The sequence below is a fragment of the Rhinolophus hipposideros genome (genome assembly GCF_964194185.1).
Source record: "Rhinolophus hipposideros genome assembly, chromosome: 23".
NCBI classification, from domain to species: domain Eukaryota; kingdom Metazoa; phylum Chordata; class Mammalia; order Chiroptera; family Rhinolophidae; genus Rhinolophus; species Rhinolophus hipposideros.
This window is the reverse complement of record NC_138069.1, coordinates 30,894,988-30,914,172: the sequence shown is the minus strand read 5'-3', so window position 1 is coordinate 30,914,172 and position 19,185 is coordinate 30,894,988. Positions and strand designations below refer to the sequence as shown.

The 19,185-nt window shown below is 41.6% G+C and overlaps 1 protein-coding gene across 1 annotated transcript in view; it reads left to right on the top strand.

Annotated features, from left to right (window-relative positions):
• Positions 1 to 805: 805 nt before the first annotated feature.
• ATP10B (ATPase phospholipid transporting 10B (putative)) overlaps positions 806 to 19,185 on the top strand; it is a 155,632-nt gene continuing 137,252 nt past the window's right edge. The window contains exons 1-2 of the mRNA XM_081035315.1: positions 806 to 870; positions 16,220 to 16,283. Of these exons, the coding sequence (XP_080891441.1) occupies positions 16,268 to 16,283 (16 nt within the window). The 5' untranslated portion in view covers positions 806 to 870; positions 16,220 to 16,267. The remainder of the gene's footprint in view (positions 871 to 16,219; positions 16,284 to 19,185) is intronic.

Genomic DNA, 19,185 nt, shown 5'->3' with positions numbered 1-19,185 from the left:
TAAAGCCAGTAAGAAAGCAATGGTGTATCTGTTCTTTCCATTTTGCTGTGATAGATCACTGACTGAGTAGGTGGAGACAGCAATGGCAGGAGCCCTTGCACGAAGCTTACTTCTATCCTAACCTTCCTCTGAGCCTCCATTTCATACTTTGTAAAGTGTAAATGTATTAGTGAGGGTTTTTGATTGAAAGAGACAGAAAACCCAACGGCTTAAGCAAAAAAGGATATGTGTTGAGGCATACAACTGGAAAATTGAAGCATTTCAATCAGAGCTGGATCCAAGTGCCCAAACAATATCAGAGCTTGGTATCTCTCACTCAAAACTGCAGTCACGATTTCCCATGCTGGCTGCCAGCAACTCGAGGCGGCATCTTCAGCATGCTGTGTGCAATAGGAGCAGTTCTGCTTGTCCCCCACATTCTCAAAGTAAGTTTCAGGAATGCCTGTCATTGGCCTGAATCAAGTCCTGTGCCCACTCCTGAACCAGTTAGGCAGCAAAGGAGGTGGAGAACACTGAAGGGTGGGCCAGTACGCATTTCAGAGAGCAATTAGGCTTATAGTTAGAGTCGATGGGAACATGACATACATTGTGGGGGGTAGCAGATCAAGTAGCGACCCTGATTCCCTGATTGGAATAAACCATTCCTGTTGAAACAACTTCCCAGGAAAATATCCAGCCTGATCTATGGAGCTTGTTTAAAGCTGGAGCCATCCAGCTGGAGAGAAAAGGGCAACATCCTTGATTAGTGACTGATACCAAAATGAGATTGTACATTTTGTATTTATTTTCTCTCTTGTATCTTGTAGGCTTGCTTTAATTGGAGGATTGGGACTGGTGACACTTGTTTCAATGAAAGCAACAGTGTGAATGGTGAGTAGCTTTTCCTACAATTCATTGATCATAAGAGATGGACTCCTCTTTGGTGCCAAGATGAGCTTTATTAAACTACAATTCCTTCCTCCAACCATTTAAATGAATAATCCACCGGGCTTGTTGGTAAATTAGATGCCAAGTATATGACTTACCTTTTATCTTTTCTTTCTATCTATCTGTCTCTCCATATATTCATTCGTTCCCCAGAGCAATACAGGAACCATCAAGGAACAGATCACTTAAGATGTATTCTTGGCTGCAAGTAACAGAAAACACAGACTCAAGATGGCCTAAATAATAAGAAAAAAAGTTAGCTCTCATGACAAAAATGCCTGAAGTAGGAAAGGTCTGTAGTTGGTTAATGGCGTAGCTCAAAAATGTCACCAAAATCTGAGTTCTAACATCTTCAATGGGCTGTCTCTTTGTCACCAGAACTGTGTCACATACCCTTGTTTAAATCAATCCCTGACAAAATAGATAGGACCACCATGATTGGCTTAGACCAATCATTAGTACCTTACTGGGGCTAGGTGTGGGACCTACATCCCCTGAAGCATGTGGTCACATAGAGAAGAGTGAATATCTGAACAAAATTAAAGTCTTGTTAAAAAAGAGAAAGGAAGGATGAATGGTGATTGCAGAGATGATGAACAATATCTGCTATAAGGTGATACTTGCAAATCTCAGTGGTGCTTCCTCCAAGATGAATGCTCGTACAGATGCCTAAGTTCCAAGGCATCACATACTCCATCACTGATGAAAAAGCAGGCACTCAGCCTTAGCTAGGCTTTCCCCAAGTCATGGATAAAATTGAAGAAATGTTTAGAAATACTTTTGACTCAATATAAAACCCAAGGCATTATCCTTATACCATATGCAGACTGTTTCTCCAATTTGCATAATTATAACTCGTCCTCAAAAAGTAAACATTGCTGCCAACTTTTAAAAAAACAAACTACAAAGCAGTATTAAATATGCATTGCTAATCTGACTTTTTAATTTGCCTGGATCTTCACAAAGACCTGCACAATTCTATAGATACTGAGTGCTTAATAAAACCTTCCACCTGTCTGAAAAGAAATCAGCAAGAATAGCAAAGCTAAAACCCAATTTTTTTTTAGCTAAAGAATTTGAGTTGATGCCTGAAAATTACCAGGAGGAGTTCATTGTATGAAAATGACTCTCAAACTCATTATTCACTGTGTCTTGACTATCACCATTCAGATATAGTCAGTTGTTTTGTGCACCCAAAGGAAGATAGCATGTCCTCAGATGTCTCCATTCAGTTTTAAGTCACATGTGAGCTATGTGTGGTCCTACATTTGAATATTTATAGGAAGTAATTGAAGAGCTACAGAAAAACTTTCTCGCCCCTAAATCTCTCTCTTACTGATCCACTTAAAATTTCCACACCCGTCCTTGACATGGGCCTTGCAGGTCTCAGCTACAGTACAAACATGCTACCTGGCCAAGGTGGGCTGTTTTTATACACCTCAATTTGAGTTCATTGCTAGCACCAATGGTGACTGAGACACGGGATACAGACGTGCATATGCACGTGGGAGTCCTCCTGGAGCTATTATATATTACAAATTATTGTATATGTGCTTAATATTCATATATGTCTATATATATCATGTGTGTCTATATATAAAATAGAGATAAAGATTAGGTATAAACATACAACACACATATATGCAGTGTTACAAAAGTGAGTTCCTTTCAATACAAACTGTTCTATCACCTGTTTTTTTGTTTGTTTTTTTAAGTTAATTGGACTATCTTAAAGCTTTTTTTAATTAGTTTATTGGGGTGACAATTGTTAGTGAATTTACATAGATTTCAGGTGTACAATTCTGTAATACATCATCTATAAATCCCAGTGTGTGTTCACCACCCAGAGTCAGTTCTCCTTCCATCACCATATATTTGATCCCCCTTACCCTCATCTCCCACCCCCCACCCCCTTACCCTCTGGTAACCCCTAAACTATTGTCTATGTCTATGAGTTTTTGTTCCTTCATTTGTTTGTCTTATTCATTTGTAGTTTTCAGTTTTATATACCACATATCAGTGAAATCATATGGTTCTCTACTTTTTCTGTCTGACTTATTTTGCTTAGCATTATAATCTCAAGATCCATCCATGTTCATCTTTTCTAACCACCGAATAATATTCCATTGTGTATATATACCACAACTTCTTTATCCATTCATCTATCGAAGGACATTTTGGTGGCCACCGTAAATAAAGCTTCAATGAACATTGGAGCACACATGTCTTTATGTATAAATGATTTCAAATTCTTTGGGTAGATACCCAGGAGAGGGATTGCTGGGTCATATGGTAATTCTATTAGTAATTTTTTGAGGAACCTCCACACTGCCTTCCATAGCAGCTGCACCAATCTGCATTCCCACCAACAGTGTATGAGGGTTCCTTTTTCTCCACAGCCTCTCCAACACTTGTTATTCTTTGTCTTGTTGATGATAGCCATTCTAACTGGGGTGAAGTGATATCTCAATGTGGTTTTTATTTGCATTTCTCTGATGATTAGTGATGTTGAGCATTTTTTCATATGTCTATTTGCCATTTGTATGTCCTCTTTGGTGAAATGTCTCTTCAGGTCCTCTGCCCATTTTTCAATTGGGTTTTTTGTTTTTTTGTTGTTGAGTTGCATGAGTTCCTTGTATATTTTGGATATTAGCCCCTTATCGGAGACATCGTTTGCAAAAATCTTCTCCCATTCAGTTGGTTGTCTCTTTATTTTGTCGATGGTTTCTTTTGCTGTGCAGAAAGAAGCTTTTAAGTTTGATGTAGTCCCATTCATTTATTTTAGGGTTTACTTCCCTTGCCTTTGGAGTCAAATTCATGAAATGCTCTTTGAACCCAAGGTCCATAAATTTACTACCGATGTTTTCTTCTATGCAGTTTATTGTTTCAGGTGTTATGCTTGGGTCTTTGATCCATTTTGAATTAATTTTGGTACATGGTGACAGATTGCAGTCCAGTTTCATTCTTTTGCACATGGCTTTCCAATTCTGCCAGCACCATTTATTGAAGAGACTGTCTTTTCTCCATTGTATGTTTTTTGCTTCTTTGTCAAAAATTATCTGTCCATATTTATGTGTGTTTATTTCTGGGTTCTCAATTCTATTCCATTGGTCTGTGTGTCTAGTTTTCTGCCAATACCATGCTGTTTTTATTATTGTTGCTCTGTAGTACAAGCTAAAGTCAGGGAGTGTGATACCTCCAGCACTTCTTTTTTCTTAAGATTGTTTTGGCTATTTGGGGTTTTTTGTGGTTCCATACAAGTCTAATGATTTTTTTGTTTTATTTCTTTATAAAATGTCATTGGGATTTTGATGGGAATTGCATTAAATCTGTGTATTGCGTTGGATAATACGGCCATTTTAACTACGTTGCTTCTTCCAGTCCGTGAGCACAGAATGTCTTTCCATTTTTTTGTGTCTTCTTCAATTTCTTTTAAAAATGTCTTATAGTTTTCAGCATATTGGTCTTTCACATCCTTGGTTAAGTTTGTTCCTAGGTATTTTATTCTTTTTGTTGCAACTGGAAAAGCAATTGTGGTTTTCTTTTTATTTCTTTTTCTGAGATTTCATTGTTATTATATAGGAATGCAATGGACTTTTGTATGTTGATTTTGTAGCTGGCAACTTTACTGTATTCGTTTATTGTTTCTAATAGCTTTTTGGTGGGTCTTTAGGGTTTTTTATATATGGCATCATGTCATCTGCAAAGAAAGACAATTTTACTTCTTTATTCCCAGTTTGGATGGCTTTTATTTCTTTCTCTTGCCTGATTGCTCTGGCGAGGACTTCCAACACTATGTTGAAAAGCAGAGGTGATAGGGGACAGCCGTGTCGTGTTCCTGGACATAGAGCAAAGGGCTTCAGTTTTTCACCGTTAATTATGAGATTAGCTGAGAGTTTGTCATATATGGCCTTTATTATGTTAAGGTATTTTCCTTCTATACCTATTTTATTAAGTGTTTTAATCATAAATGGATTGTTGTATCTTGTCAAATGCTTTTTCTGCATCAATTGATATAATCATATGATTTTTGTCCTTTATTTTGTTTATGTGATGTATCACATTGATGGATTTGCGGATGTTGAACCATCCTGGTGCCCCGGGGATGAACCCCACTTGGTCATGATGAATAATCTTTTTAATGCATTGTTGTATACGATTTGCTAGAATTTTGTTTAGGATTTTTGCATCTGTATTCATTAGAGATATTGGTCTGTAGTTTTCTTTTTTGTGTTGTCCTTACCAGGTTTTGGTATCACGGTAATGTTGGCCTCATAAAATGAGTTAGGGATAACCTGCTTTTTAAACTCAACAATACATTATAGATATCTTCCCATTGCAGTGCCTGTGTGTTTGTGTACCTATCCTTTTTTAGCATTGAACAACATTACATCTCAGGTATGAATGGTAATTTATTTACTCAGTCTCCTGTTGAAGGATATGTCATTGCTAGGTTACAGTTTTACTATTTTAAGTTATATCAAACATTTGTGTGCACAGAGATCTTTCTCCACCCAAAAGGTTACTCTTCAGTCAAGTTTCTAGAAGGGTGATCATTGGGTCAATGAGCGGTTAGCCAGGTGTATTAAGGGGAGATCCATAGAACTGGAATCTTGACACTGCCCTTGGGCTCCAGGAGCACCATCTGGGGCCTGTGGATAAGCCTGTGAAGCCTTGAGTTCCTACAGAAGGGAAAGGTTCAATGATGAGAGGAAGGAAATGGGGACAAAATGCACCGTGAACTTTGCTATTATCCCTTTTTGATCCTGTGCTGTCATGGAACAATAAGAGAATTACTGTTCTTACCTGCAATCATATTTATTTTTGTGTTCACTTGGCAGTAATGTCTGTCTATCCTTTGGGCTGTAAATGCACTCTGGATAGGAGCCAGGCCTGGTTTTCTGTTGCTCACTAATGAAAAGCGAACAACCGGCATATTTACCTTACCGTGTGAATGTGTTTTGGGGTGAAAGAGTGAATGAATTACATAGAAAATATTGCTGCATGAGGGAAAGGGATTTGGAAGGAAGTGCCTAAAGAGTGAAGTGTCTGTGGAATCTATTTTCTTCCCAATCTTCTCACCCAGCACCACGTGTGTCTATTATACTCTCTGTCCCACAGCAATGCAAGTAGAGAGTCATGCATCTCCAGGTGTACCCACTCTTTTAGGGCAAAAGGTGATTCTTTCTCAGAAGCACTGTACAAGGAGCAGAGTGTTGTAAATGGCCATCCCTGTCAGTCAACAGTTTATCTTTAACATAATTCACTCAAACCCTGACATTAGGGTCAACCTATTTTTATGACATTTGATTTATTTTTACCTTTTACTTCTTTTTCTGAACAAGGTGAGATTCTTTGAGATTGTGTAAATCACAGAAGGGATGGACTGAGAAATGTGACTTTATACTAAATTCTATTTGTTGCAAAATGGATGGATTCTGTAATATGCCAGTTTGACTTCTTCCAAAACACACTGGAAAGATGAAATTTCTTTTCTCTTTCCATAAATGGCATTTATTCACCTTTTCTATTTCCAAAAATGTTCCCTGTCCTATCATTCAGGGTTTTATCTAAGTTTGTCGAATTCTTGTGATCCTTCACAGAGCAGTAAGGGTGGTTTTCATGCTCCCTCCCTACTTAGTATCTGTCTACAGTTCTGTGCCCAGCAAAAGAGCTAGCTGAACAGACACACCTACACCCATCACCAACTGACCACTCCCTGGGCTCCTGGGCTTAGCGTAATAGAGACCCTAGAAATCCTTCAACTGTCCCCAAGGAGGAAAAGCAATTGCTCTGTGACTAATCAAGGTGAAGTTAGGAGACCACCAGCATTAGTTTCATCTGGTAGCACCTTAGAAATGCAGAATCCAGACCTAGTGACTCATACATTCTCTCAAGACTTTCGGGCATTTGGGATGTATATTTAGATCTAAAGGATAGTTCCTTGGAGTCTTCTCCCTGATATCTTCCTGTTTCCAAAATATCTCCCTGCTTAAACCAACCAAATGGAGCACATGTGAAGTAGAGAATAACGAAAAGTTGCATTATTTCAACAGCTTATATGATCATCCTGTTGGGCAAAGAAAACCTTCTATGCCGATTTGAAGGATTCTGTCTCCATTTAAAAACAACTATTTATTCCTTGGAGCATTTCATCATTTCCAAAGCAGTTTCCCCTCCATTCCCTCATTTGTTCACCATGGCAGCCCTACAGTAAGGCCAAACCACACAAAACCACTTAACACAAGGAGAATCTGTCGGCCTCCTCTGCACCCCATGATGAGTGTTAGGAGAAACATTGAATGAGTAGGAGTTTGGACAACTCCTTCCTCTCACTTGGTGTCAAGTCACTTACTGATGGATATTGCAGGATTAGAGCAGCCTTCTTCCAGCCTCACAGTTGTGGGGTTTCACTGTGGAAGGGGAAAAAAAATGCTTTTAAATCTCCCACCTGACCTAGCTTCAGAAATGGAGAAAAGTTCAGATGCAATTTCCAGGTGAGGCGTATTTAGGTCTTTATAAAGACTTATTTATTGTTGTCTAAGAATTATGCATTTATTTTAAATTGGTGATTCACACACATGGTAAAACCAGGTTTAATGTATTAGGAATATTTAGTAACAATTAAGCTTTCTGCAGAGACTATCTTCAAACTCTCTGCTCTCCTCCCCTAAAATATCCACTTTGTATGTGTGTATATTTCCAGATTGTCTATCCATCCAAATACACATGTGGACACCCCTCTTTTTATTGTCACCCACGTTGTATGCACATTGTTCTATACCTTGGTCTTTTTTCACTTAATGTTTCTGGGAGATGGTGTTATATTGGTATACACAACACATTCTTATTCACCTGAACGGCTCCATAATATTCTGTAGCATGAATGCACCAAAATTTATGTAATCAGTCCCCTGTAGATGGATACTTAGATTGATTATAACCTTTTGCTCTTATAAACAATGCTGTAATAGTTATAGCCTTTAGAGAACTGTTTTGGAAATCATTTGGCTTTCAGTGTTGGTATCTGATGACTTAAGTACCAGATAGTCATTGTTTGGTACAGGACAGAGAGTGACACTGAATAAAAGAGACCTATAACCAACTACCTTCTGTACTCCTCCTATGTAGTTCTCTGAAAGGGCTCTCCTTGTTCCCAGTACTTGGCACTTTAGCTGAGTCAGCCCCACAATGCACCTGAGACATAAATAGCATGTGACTTTCCTGAAAGACTAGAGAAACCAAAGTTCTATCTCCCATCTCTGGATTTCCCAATGCAGTCCTGGGAAACAAGTGTAAGAACTCTATCATGTACAAGCAAACCGTATTTGTGCAGGGAGATGTGGGGGGGCCTTGAACAGTGAGCATGGTATGGTGGGAGAGTGCCAGCTTTCAGTGAACTTGAACTGTGTGGGCAATTCCCTAAATTAAGATACTATCACCAGAAAATGGGCATTATCAGACGCTGGGCAGGCAGAAACTATAGAGTCCCACTCTAGGGGGTGGTCAAGCAGATCCTTTATCAGGGGCCCTTTGTCACCATCCCTTCTATGACTGAATCTCCCTACCTCTCGGGTCCTCTTTCTCCCTGCCTTTCTGGTCCTCTTTCCTCAACAAGGCTGGATGACCTCTGAGATCCCCTCCATCTCAAGCTTTCCCCAGATTTGGATGGGGGAGGGAGATGTCAGCTCAGGCATCTGCCTTATTTTGTTTGGTGCCTATGTTGTCCGGTCACTCAGAACTCACCAGATGTGGGAATCCACCCCTTCCGCTTGCCTTCCTGGCCAGCTGCAAAAGAGAACTATTCACAGTTGCCCAACTGAAATGCCTTCTGAACGCACGTGTTTGCTTTGTTTTTCAAATCAGTATTCTGGCCCGGGTGACAGACATACACTGAAATCACAGCCTGGGAGTTCTAACTGGGCAAGATTTTCCACATGTGGACAACTTGTTACAAGCATACAGATGACTGAGCTGACTATATAATCCCCTTCTGCCACACGTCATGGGGAGTGGGTGAGGGGTGGTTAATCCTTAATAATAGCAGCAGCAAAGCAGAAGCCACGTTTGAGTTCCTATTTTATCCCAAAGTCTATATGAGACATGGACATTGTGATGATCTGAAGTCAGTCTAACTGGTTTGGAATCTCATCTCCATCTATCTTTCAGTGTCTGTGTCACTCTGGTTATATTCTTGACCTCTCTGAACATCAGTGAAATGATCTACAAAAAAAAATTTAAAAAATAAAAAAAAACAAACGGCAAACACACCAACCTCAAAAGGTCTATTGTGAAAATCAAACTTGGCAGCCTTCTTCCAGCCTCACAGTTGTGGGGCTTCACCGTGCCCGACACATAGTAAGCTCACAGAGCCAGTTGGCTATTCTTGGAGATGTCGCTGCAAAGTTGTTTCTCTCTGTTTCATAAATGTACCAACTCAGGAGCAGAGAAGGTAAATCACTGCCCAAGACCAACAGTAGCAGAAAACTAGGATTTAAACTTGACTCCATCTGCCTCATTAATTCTTCAGACATTTATTGGGTGCTTCCTATGTTCCAAGCACAGGGAATAGAGCAGCAAGTGAGGATGGCACAGACGTGCTCCTGTTGGAGCTGACGGTCTAATGAGATGGATGGAGTTTCTTGACTTGCCTGCCACCCACGGCCTTTATGAAGCCGCCTCGGGCTCCTATGTAGCTAGAATGCCCCCTGGATATGCTTGACAGTAATTGCAACAGCTAATATTTATCAAGTGCTCATTTAATCTTCCCTGTAACCCTGTGAGGCAGCTACTATTATTAGAAAAGGCAGAATGACTCGTCAGGATCATGTAGCTAGAAAATGGTGGAGCTGGGATTCAAGCTCAGGCAGCATACCATCACAGTTCATTATATTATTTCCAGGGAGGCAAGGTGACTTGTGACTGGGATCAGAGCTAGAACAAAAAGCTGTGTCACCACTACAGCCCACATGTAATTGCATATAAGGTATGTACCATTTTTTTGTGCCCTGAGCTCCTGTAGTTACCCTCCGAGGGTAAAAAATATTAGAAGACACATTTAGTCATGAAAAGAAATCAGGCACTACCTAATTAAAATCAGGTGGCAAGACTTAACCCTCCAAGCTCTGCTCTCCTAAGCTCTATTTAGTTGTGTTTTCAAGGACCCCTGCTTCCAGGGTCAAGCACCATTAGGTCAGCCAGTGGCCAATACTGGTCCCCTTCAGCCTGAGGAAATGGAGCCTGACTTGGTTGGGTACAGACAGGCATGGGCTGAGAAGATATGGGCCGGGGCAGAGCCTGGGAGTCTGGCTGATAAACAGCCACAGCCTGGTGACTTCTGCAGAGCGGCTGCAGATCACAGAGAGGGCTGTATTCAAAGTAGTCAAACAAACTTAGTTCCGCCTCGCTGATGCAGAGAGTTCATCTGAATCCCCACAGGTGTCTGGTGGGTCCAGGGAGCCAGGGGTGCTGGCAATAAGTAACATGCTGCCAGCATGATTTTGCCCCATGTGCTGGCTGTCTTCATGGCTCACAGACCCCAGGTTATCAGCCAGCAAAGGAAGGTCTGCACAACCCTAAGGCACTGTGAGATTGTTAACCAGGAATGAAAACAAGGCAGAGAAGAGAGGCTTCCTGGAAAAAACAAAGAGGCCTTGCTCTTCACAAACAAAGCCAAACACAGCTGGAACCTGAGTTCAGGTCGGAGTTACCTACAAAACAGAGCACCCAGCCAAAACAGAGGCTAGGTTCTTGTTCCCAGTCTGGAATTAAGAAATCTCAAGCAATAAGTCCTTCATGGATCAACTCCCCAGCTGCCTCCAAAGGTGGACAAGCACCACACCAAAACATAATACACAGCCCGGAACCATGCTGAAGAGGCCAGGTGTAGTTGATGGAGCAAGATATTGCAAAGGATGTCGTCCCTTGCCCAAGGTTGCTGATCAGAGTGTCTCATGTGAGCCTCCCGGCACCAAGAGAGGGAACACCGGGTATTTTACCTCACTTCACGTGTGTATCCAGACAGGATATGGCATCTGCCTAGACTCATGCAGCAATTCGATGGAAGAAATGGAACCAGAACCCCGATTTCTCTGCTCCTGGTGTGCTCGTGGACTTGTGCGACGTCGGTCTCCAAGGGCCATGTTAGAATGCACGCAGGGTGCTCTGCCCAGACTGGGAAGCCCTCCATCCCAATTAGTTGGCATTAAGGGGTTGAGACTTCTGTTTACTCTTCCCCTGGGACCAAAATGAAGACAAATGTCGTTTGGTTTGAACGTTCGCCTCCTATGGGTGAAGCTTCTGGTGAACCACAGTGGAGGAGAACAGGCGCCCTCAGAGCCCTTAGGAGAGTCTGGCATGCATCTTCCTACCTGTGGAGGAAAACACTAAATCATGAGCCGTATGAAGAAACGGAAGAGAAAAGGTTGTATCTGGGATCATTCCACAAATGCTTACATGAGTCACTACAATGGCAAATGGCCCAAGAGCATTCAGACCCAGTGTATGGTCTTTTGAAAAGTAGCTTTTGTCGTTGCTAATGGAAACACCATGTTTTCACCTACCCACATTCAGCAATTGCACATCAAAGGAGCTGGGAGGTCAGGCTGCATGGGATGGCAATGGCTGGAACAGAAGTGGATGTTTCTGGCACCTTGAAACTCTCTCACCCAGAATGTGTCACTGCGCTGCTGAAGAATAAAGTGCAGCAGGGTGGACAAGAGTCAGGTAATGTGTGATTCAAGGCCTAGATCTGCCACTTAGGAGCTATATGACGCTGGAAAAATATTAACTGCTCTGAGTCCATAATTCCTTAATTATAAGAGGGAACTGCTAATGTACCTGACAAGTGGCACCTAAAACCTTTAGCTGAATACATGGGCTGTCTAGTTGTAATGGTATCGTTCCAACAGCTGAAAATGACTCCAGAAATCACCTTACCAAGGTTTCCAAATCTGGCTGAGTATCAGGACCACGGGAGGTCCTTTCTAGAGATGCCAGTGGCTGAGCCCCAGACATCCCTATGGCAGCAGCCTGCTTTTATGCTCTCAACCTCCAGGGTCTCCCCACTCCTTTGATTATGCAGCTGCAGAGTCAGTGAAGGTGCTTCAATTTTTCAAAATCTCTGAGGAAAAGGACCACACTCCACAGGTGGTTCTTAATCCGTCAGATCAGCATGAGTCCTTCCAATGATCTTGGGGAGCCACTGACCTGAGCCCTAAAGAGGTGAAGAAAGCTGAGGGTCACAGAACCATAGAACTAATTAGCAAATAACAACAACAACAAACACACCCTCAGCCTTCCTGATTTCCAGCCCAACAACCGCCTCACCAAGTCAGGGCAACAAAACTAAGGAAAGAACAAGACTGTTCTCGGCTGATTGTCTCAGCTGTGGTCCATGTGCTCCTACTCTGTGACGTGTTAGCAATTATGTAGAGCCATCAACAGATTTCTGTCTAAAGACTCACTCTGGGGTTCAGGTGGAACTACAAACCGGGGAAATTTGGGGCTCTGTCTGTGCTAAAGCATCGCGGGCTTGCCTCAGGGAGGCTGGCTTTCCAGGACAGAAGGCCACAGCCCAGGCATCAAAGCTCCACCCCACAGGCGTCACATCTGCCTGTGTTGCAGATGTAACCTGAGGATAATATCAAGACCTACTTTTCCCTAAGAGCTGGCCATGTGCCAAGAAACGTGCTGAGTATTGAGACTTACTTTAGCAGTCCTAGGAGGATAATACTCTTGTGTATTCTTATTTGTCATCATTGTAAGGATGAGGAAAGGTGATCTTGGGGGTGGGGATCACAGGTCTGAGATGAGCATGAAGGCGTATAAAACAGAAAGATGGAGGATTCCTACCTTTATTAAAGGAAGCAAAGCTTGTTTCTAATAAATATCATAACTTCTAGTAATGACTTTCCTTTCAATAACAGAATATTTGTTGCCCTCAGTATTTCTCTATGCTTCAGTTTCCTCAGTTGTAAACTAAGGAATTATAACGTGCGCACTTCCTGGGATTGTAAAGATTAAATGATTTAATGCATGAAAGACACTTAGCCCGATGAACACATCATAATTGTTCATGAATGTTAGCTATTGTTATAATTGCTATTATACTGTGATTTGGTTTCTATAAGCAGTAACATTTACGCCAGTCTAAGGGTGGAAAAACACAGTGAATGATTCAGCTGAGTGCATTTATATATATAATAATAATACATTTATATAATATGGCTACAACTTAGGGCTTTTAGTACCGTGTTAGGTATTTTTTCGTTGTTGTTTTTTTAATGGCTGTGTAACAAATTACCAGAAGCTTAGCTTAAAGCAGCAGCCATTTATTATGTTACATTTTCTGTAGGGCCAGACAAAGCATGGCTGGGTTCTCCCCTCGGGGCTTTACAAAGCTGAAATCAAGATATTCATTGGGGTGTGTTCCTTTCTGGAGCCATTTCCAAGCTTATTCAAATTGTGGGCCAAATTCAGTTCCTTGTTGTTGTACTGCTGAGGCCCCCATTTCCTTGCTAGTTGTCCTTAGAGGTCACCTGCATTTCTTGCCATGTGTCCCCCTCTACCCATCTACCTTCAAAGTCCCAGTCCCTTTGAGGGGCTCACCTGATTAGTCACACTTACCCAGGATAATCTGTCCATCATAAGGTTCACTGCTTTGGGACCTAAATTACATCTGCCAAACCTTTTCCCAGTAGTACCTCCAATAGTATTTGATTGAATGGGAGAGAACATGTGTAGACCAGGAACCAGGAACCTTGTGGACTATATTAGAATTCTTCCTACCACAAACACCTTTTCTCATCAACTCTGGCTTGGATCAAAACAAGATGGAACAGTAAAATATGAGAGTGAACTTCCTTTTTATGTGCAGCTTGTAAAATAACTCTCTAAAGGTTATTCTCATTGTTTTATAATCATACCCCACACATGGGACACCCAAGACCCTTGGCCAACCAGGAATGAGGGTTAGATATAGTAATGATAATGTATTATTAGACCGTCCAGGAACGATGCCAAACACTCTGCAATACTGGCTGTCACTTAACCTTTTTATGCCTATTTTATCACCTGTAAACTAGATGAACATTTACCTTGCAGGGCTTCTCTGAGAGCTTGAGGATATGTTTTACACAAATGACAATGCTGAGCAGCTGTCATTTCTTGCACATTTACCAAGTGTGGATACTGCACACACTTCTACCGTGTTTTCCCGAAAATAAGACCTAGCCGGACAATCAGCTCTAATATGTCTTTTGGAGCAAAAAATTAGTATAAGACCTGGTATTATTTTACTGTAATATAAGACCGGGTATAATATAATGTAATGTAATGTAATGTAATATAATATACCAGGTCTTATATTAATTTTTGCTCCAAAAGACGCAGTAGAGGTGATTGTCCAGCTAGGTCTCATTTTCCGGGAAACACGGTAGGGGCATTGTGGTATAATGGAGGGTGAGTCGCTCCAAAACTGAGGCCAAAGCCATGATTCAATCCTAGTTCTTTCTCCTTGGATGAATTTATAACCACTCAGTAGCTTGAGAGACTAAAAGGATAGACAATAGATAATAATAAAAGATAGATAATGACTCACAACGTTAGTGTGGTCCTAGCATATGGTAGCCACCCAGTGTGTGGTGAGTATGTAAATAGAGACCCTACAGCTGTGCTTCTTTTTCTGAAACTGCATTCATTCCAGTACCACCTTTATAATTTTTGCCCTAAATGATACCACCTATTCATACTACCTGCACACGGTATATTCTTTTAAACCAACTTTGTTTTTCTTATCCATGAGATCATCATTTTGTTTTTTTCTAAGTTCATGTGCAAATAAATGCATAACTATTAAAAGTGCATCAAGTCAAATTACCATGTATAGTACTAGAGATAAAAATTACACATATTGAGAAATACTGCGGTAAGGATATGACAGGCCCCATTGTAAAGTAAAGACAGGGCTCCCTGAGGTCCCCGAGGAAATTAGTTGAGAGCTACCCAGATTTTAAACAATTGAATTTTGTTTTTTGAGCGTCTCTTGGAATAGAATTTGTCTGATGTTTAAAGTAAGCCCAGGGAATGGGAGGAAAAAAATGTATTCAGTTAAAACAAAATATGCCAAAGCCAGAACTCAATACTTAGATCTTTCTAATTCCAAGGCGTACTATTTTCACATCACAAGAAATGGGAGTACTGGGGAAGGAGGCAGGTGAGGAGGCATAAGGGGGGAAAGTAGAGAAGGAAAGATGAAAATGTAGAGGCAAATGGACATCCAGAGAGAAAGAGAGAAAGTGAGTAAGGATACATTAGCAAGTCTGTGGGCTTTAAAACACACTTACCTCCTCTCACTTCTCTTGGTATGTTACTTGAATGATTGACAGCTCTTCGCGTTTCTTTCCTCTGAAGCCTCTAGAACCCCTCTCACACTTTACATGATACGGCTGCACACAAGGGCACAATTATGAACTGTACAACATGCTCATAACGAGGGCACTATGACTCCAGGATCTAAAAATCAAGCTGAGCTCCTTAACTCTGAGTCCCTGTTGGGTCTAAAAACTAGCCACACTAATTGCATTAGGGTATAGCCAACAGAAAAGGTTGTAGCACAGGAGAAGGAGAAAGAGATGGGTCCAGTGTTTCTTTTTGACTTTCCACTCCTTGCCAAGTGGTTCTCAGGAGGTGGATTTCTCGCAGCCATTTGCATCTGCAGCTAGATTGAATTGTCTGCCTTACCCATTTCCTGTCCCAAGAAGCACCGTATAACACTGACTGCTGAGTGCCATGGGAAGAGCACTTTCATTCTATATTTTAATTAGGCCCTGACATCTGGTCTGGACTGTGGGTGCTTATTTTTGCACTGGCAAGCTATTGGCTGTGAAGGAGCCCAGCCTATCTGGAGATTACTAGTGCAGACGGAGATTGCAGTCATTTAATTTAATAGAGCAATTGTGTGGGCCTCGTAGAATGTGCCACAATTGTGAAATGTGGGCCCCATCTCAATTCCAGGTTCCCTGCCTGCGCTATTCTAACGCACCTCTCACCTCTTCTGTCAATCTCCATAAAAAATGCCGTCAGTGAGAAGAGGAGCTTGGCAACACAGCAGTCTTGGAAACCTTTCCAGGGAGAAGGGGAAAGAGATGGGGCTCTAGGAAGGATTTGAATTTATAAAGACAATGAAATTCGCCAAGGAGCGAAATGATCATCTTCCCTCCTCTGATAAGCAACTGTGCCGTGTACCACTCCAGCCCCCTCTAATGAGGCTCTGTCTTTGGATGTGCCGCAGGAGGTGAACATCTGCCACCGAAAGAGAGGCCCCGTGTGACAGGAGGAGATGGTCAGAGTGGCCTGTGAGTACTTGTGTTTTCCATGACATTGGAGACAGCCCCTTACTTCCCTGTGCCTTGATGCCAACTCAAGACCAGGGCTCCTCTTTTAGGGAACCTCACCTATAACGTCTGTTTTATTTCCCACTGTTTCCCCAGTTCCTCTCACAGTGTTTGACATAGCTTACGTGCTCAATAAGCATTTGGGGAAAGAAAGCATGAATAATAAGCCAGCTGAGGTAGTGTTGCCACTGAGACCCATTCACTTCCTGAATGCGTCCTTCTGGAGGTTCTCAAAGGTCTGGGCCCATTCTGCGCAAATTGCTGGAAAATTCTACCTGTCTGTATGTTCACTGGCTGTAAAAACCAGGATGCTCTTAGTTGGTTTACATGATTTCCTAATCTTCTCTTGTACGCCTGTAGAATCCCAGCTAGCTTACATTTTCGTGGAGGAGACAGGACACTGGTAACATAGTGGCAAATGATACAAAACAGAATAATGCTTAATGTAGTGGTCCTGATTAAATACTGGAAGAGTAGAAAGGAGAGGGAATTTCTGTGGCTCCAGAAAAAGCAAAAGACCTTGCTTTGGGTTTTCAGTGTGGGTGGTCAGAGAAATTGTGGAAAGTCTTCCAAATAAAGAGGAAAGGACATATAAAGCAGTTAACAACATGGGTGATGAAAAATCTGGTTTATATGCACAGCATCACCGTTTTCCAAACATATAAATTTAGGTAAATAGCACAACCCGTCTAAATTTTAGTCTCCTTTTAAAAAGAACTGGAAATAATTGTGACTATGCCACATGCATTCCAGAAAGAATTAGGATTAAAGGAGGCAAAATGTGTAAAGGACTTAGGAAAATTCTAGACATATAGCAAATGCTTAATAAATAGCAATCATGATGGGAGGAGGAGAAAAAAGATGATGGCAGTGTTAGCAATGAGCAGGACCCCATAGTAGAAAATCAATGGCCTGACTGGAAGAAAAGAAAGAGACTCACGTGGCTGGGGAGGAGATTCTGGGAACTAACATCAGATAGGATAAGGGAACCAATGCAAGAAAACCTGGAAAACTGAAATGACAAAGAAATACTGAGAGACAGAAACATTGAGGACAGTAAAGGAAAGGTTCACCTGCAAGGAGTGCAAGGAAGTCAGACTTCTGAAGTTACCTCAGGTTCACCAACTGCAAAATGCAAGTTTAAAGGAATATTCTGCAAAATCACCAAGGATGCCCAGCTTACCTGTGGCTGTTCATGGTGGAAAACCAGCAACTTTCTCTCGTGATCACTGTATTCATAAAGGTCAGGACATTGCCCCAGACATCAGTGTAGCAAACATCTGGGATTAAATTGTTTTGTTAGGGTTTCCAGGTTTATGTAAAATAATCAAGGTTCTGGTATTTGGGGGACCAGAACCAGTCAAGGTAACCTGTTATATTTTTGGTTTTCTGAGGATGTGTGTTCCCCACGTTGGAAGCAATTTTCACTTCTGCTGAAGTAATAGCTATAATCCTTTTCATGGCCACACATGTTTGGTTCCACATCTAGGATTTTGGAGTCAGACAGCCATGGGTTCAAATCCCAGAATTGCCATTAAATGGCACTGTGAGCTCAAGTTATTTAATCTCTCTGAAGCATGGGTTCATTATTTGTGTAATAAAAAGGGGATAAAAGTACCCCCACTGTTTCTTTTCATGGATTAAAATGGAAAAACCTCATGTTTTTCATGAGGATAAATTTATTTCACTTAAGGGACATCGTGTAGTCGAGGATCACGTCCTTCCTAATAATGTCTTTAACCAAATCAAGCCACGGTGAGAGGAAAGGCAGTTTAGGGTTTGGGTTTGGCTTTTTACTTTCATTGAGAATGTGAAAACTTGGCAATCCTGGATCAGATTCCAAAATTTCTTTGGAAATTTTATTGTGTCATATAATCTAAAAGGATGGGACCCTTTGCCTGGCAGGCAGAAAATCCTCATTTTGCTGATTGAGACATTAGGGGCAGTCACAGTACCTTTTATCCAGAGGTGTTTTATCTTTGGGAATATACAGGAAGCAAGGCCGTGGGACAAGAAGGATTCTAGCTTGCTCCATTCTTGATTATTGCAAGTTGCACGTGTGCAGTTTGAAACCCAGTCACGCCTCCTTTCACTGAAATACCAACACTGCTGTTCTAAGGGTTTGTAAAGTGCCTGTTAGGTGGTGAGTAAGTGGTGGTGGTGTTGACTTATGTTCTAAGAGTAGCAGGTGCTCCGACTGCACGATTTGCCTGGTATAAGAACGGAAGTTGATTCCTCTCTGGATGTTCAGAATTTGGGAGTCGTATCCTAATACTGTTGGTACTTTCTTTTGCTCTCTAAGGATGCAGCTCTGAGAGCATTTGTGAAATGCTGAGACTGGGCCCGACCCCCTCTGAGTGTGGCATCCATACTGACCCTGCAGTTGTGACTGTGGCAGTAATGAGAGTGGGTGCAAAAGGACTCCAGAATTCCTGTTAGCAAGCAAATCCTGGAGCAGAGCCAGAGCAAACATGAGAGAGGCCGTGCTGTAGTCACATGGGAAACAGAATTCAGGAAATAGGTACAGCATTCAGATTTCCTCTCTGGAGGAAGGTGCTTCTGACAGGACAGCCTTTGGTGAGGATGGGAGGTGAAGAATGAAATGTTTGCATGACAGTGGTGAAAAGCGATGCTAGGTGGGAAAGCAGGAAAGAGCAGACAAATCAATTTCCTTTGGGTACAGACATAGTGACTGTTCTTGCACAGCCTATTGCTAGAGGTATCTATAAAACACATAGTCTGATGGTAGGAAAGACGAGATTTAGAAAGACCTCAGACATTCACCCAGGCCTTACTGGGTTCAGTACAACACATGGTGAAGCAACGATCTTTTTTTAAAAATGGCTGTTTTATTTTCTCTTTG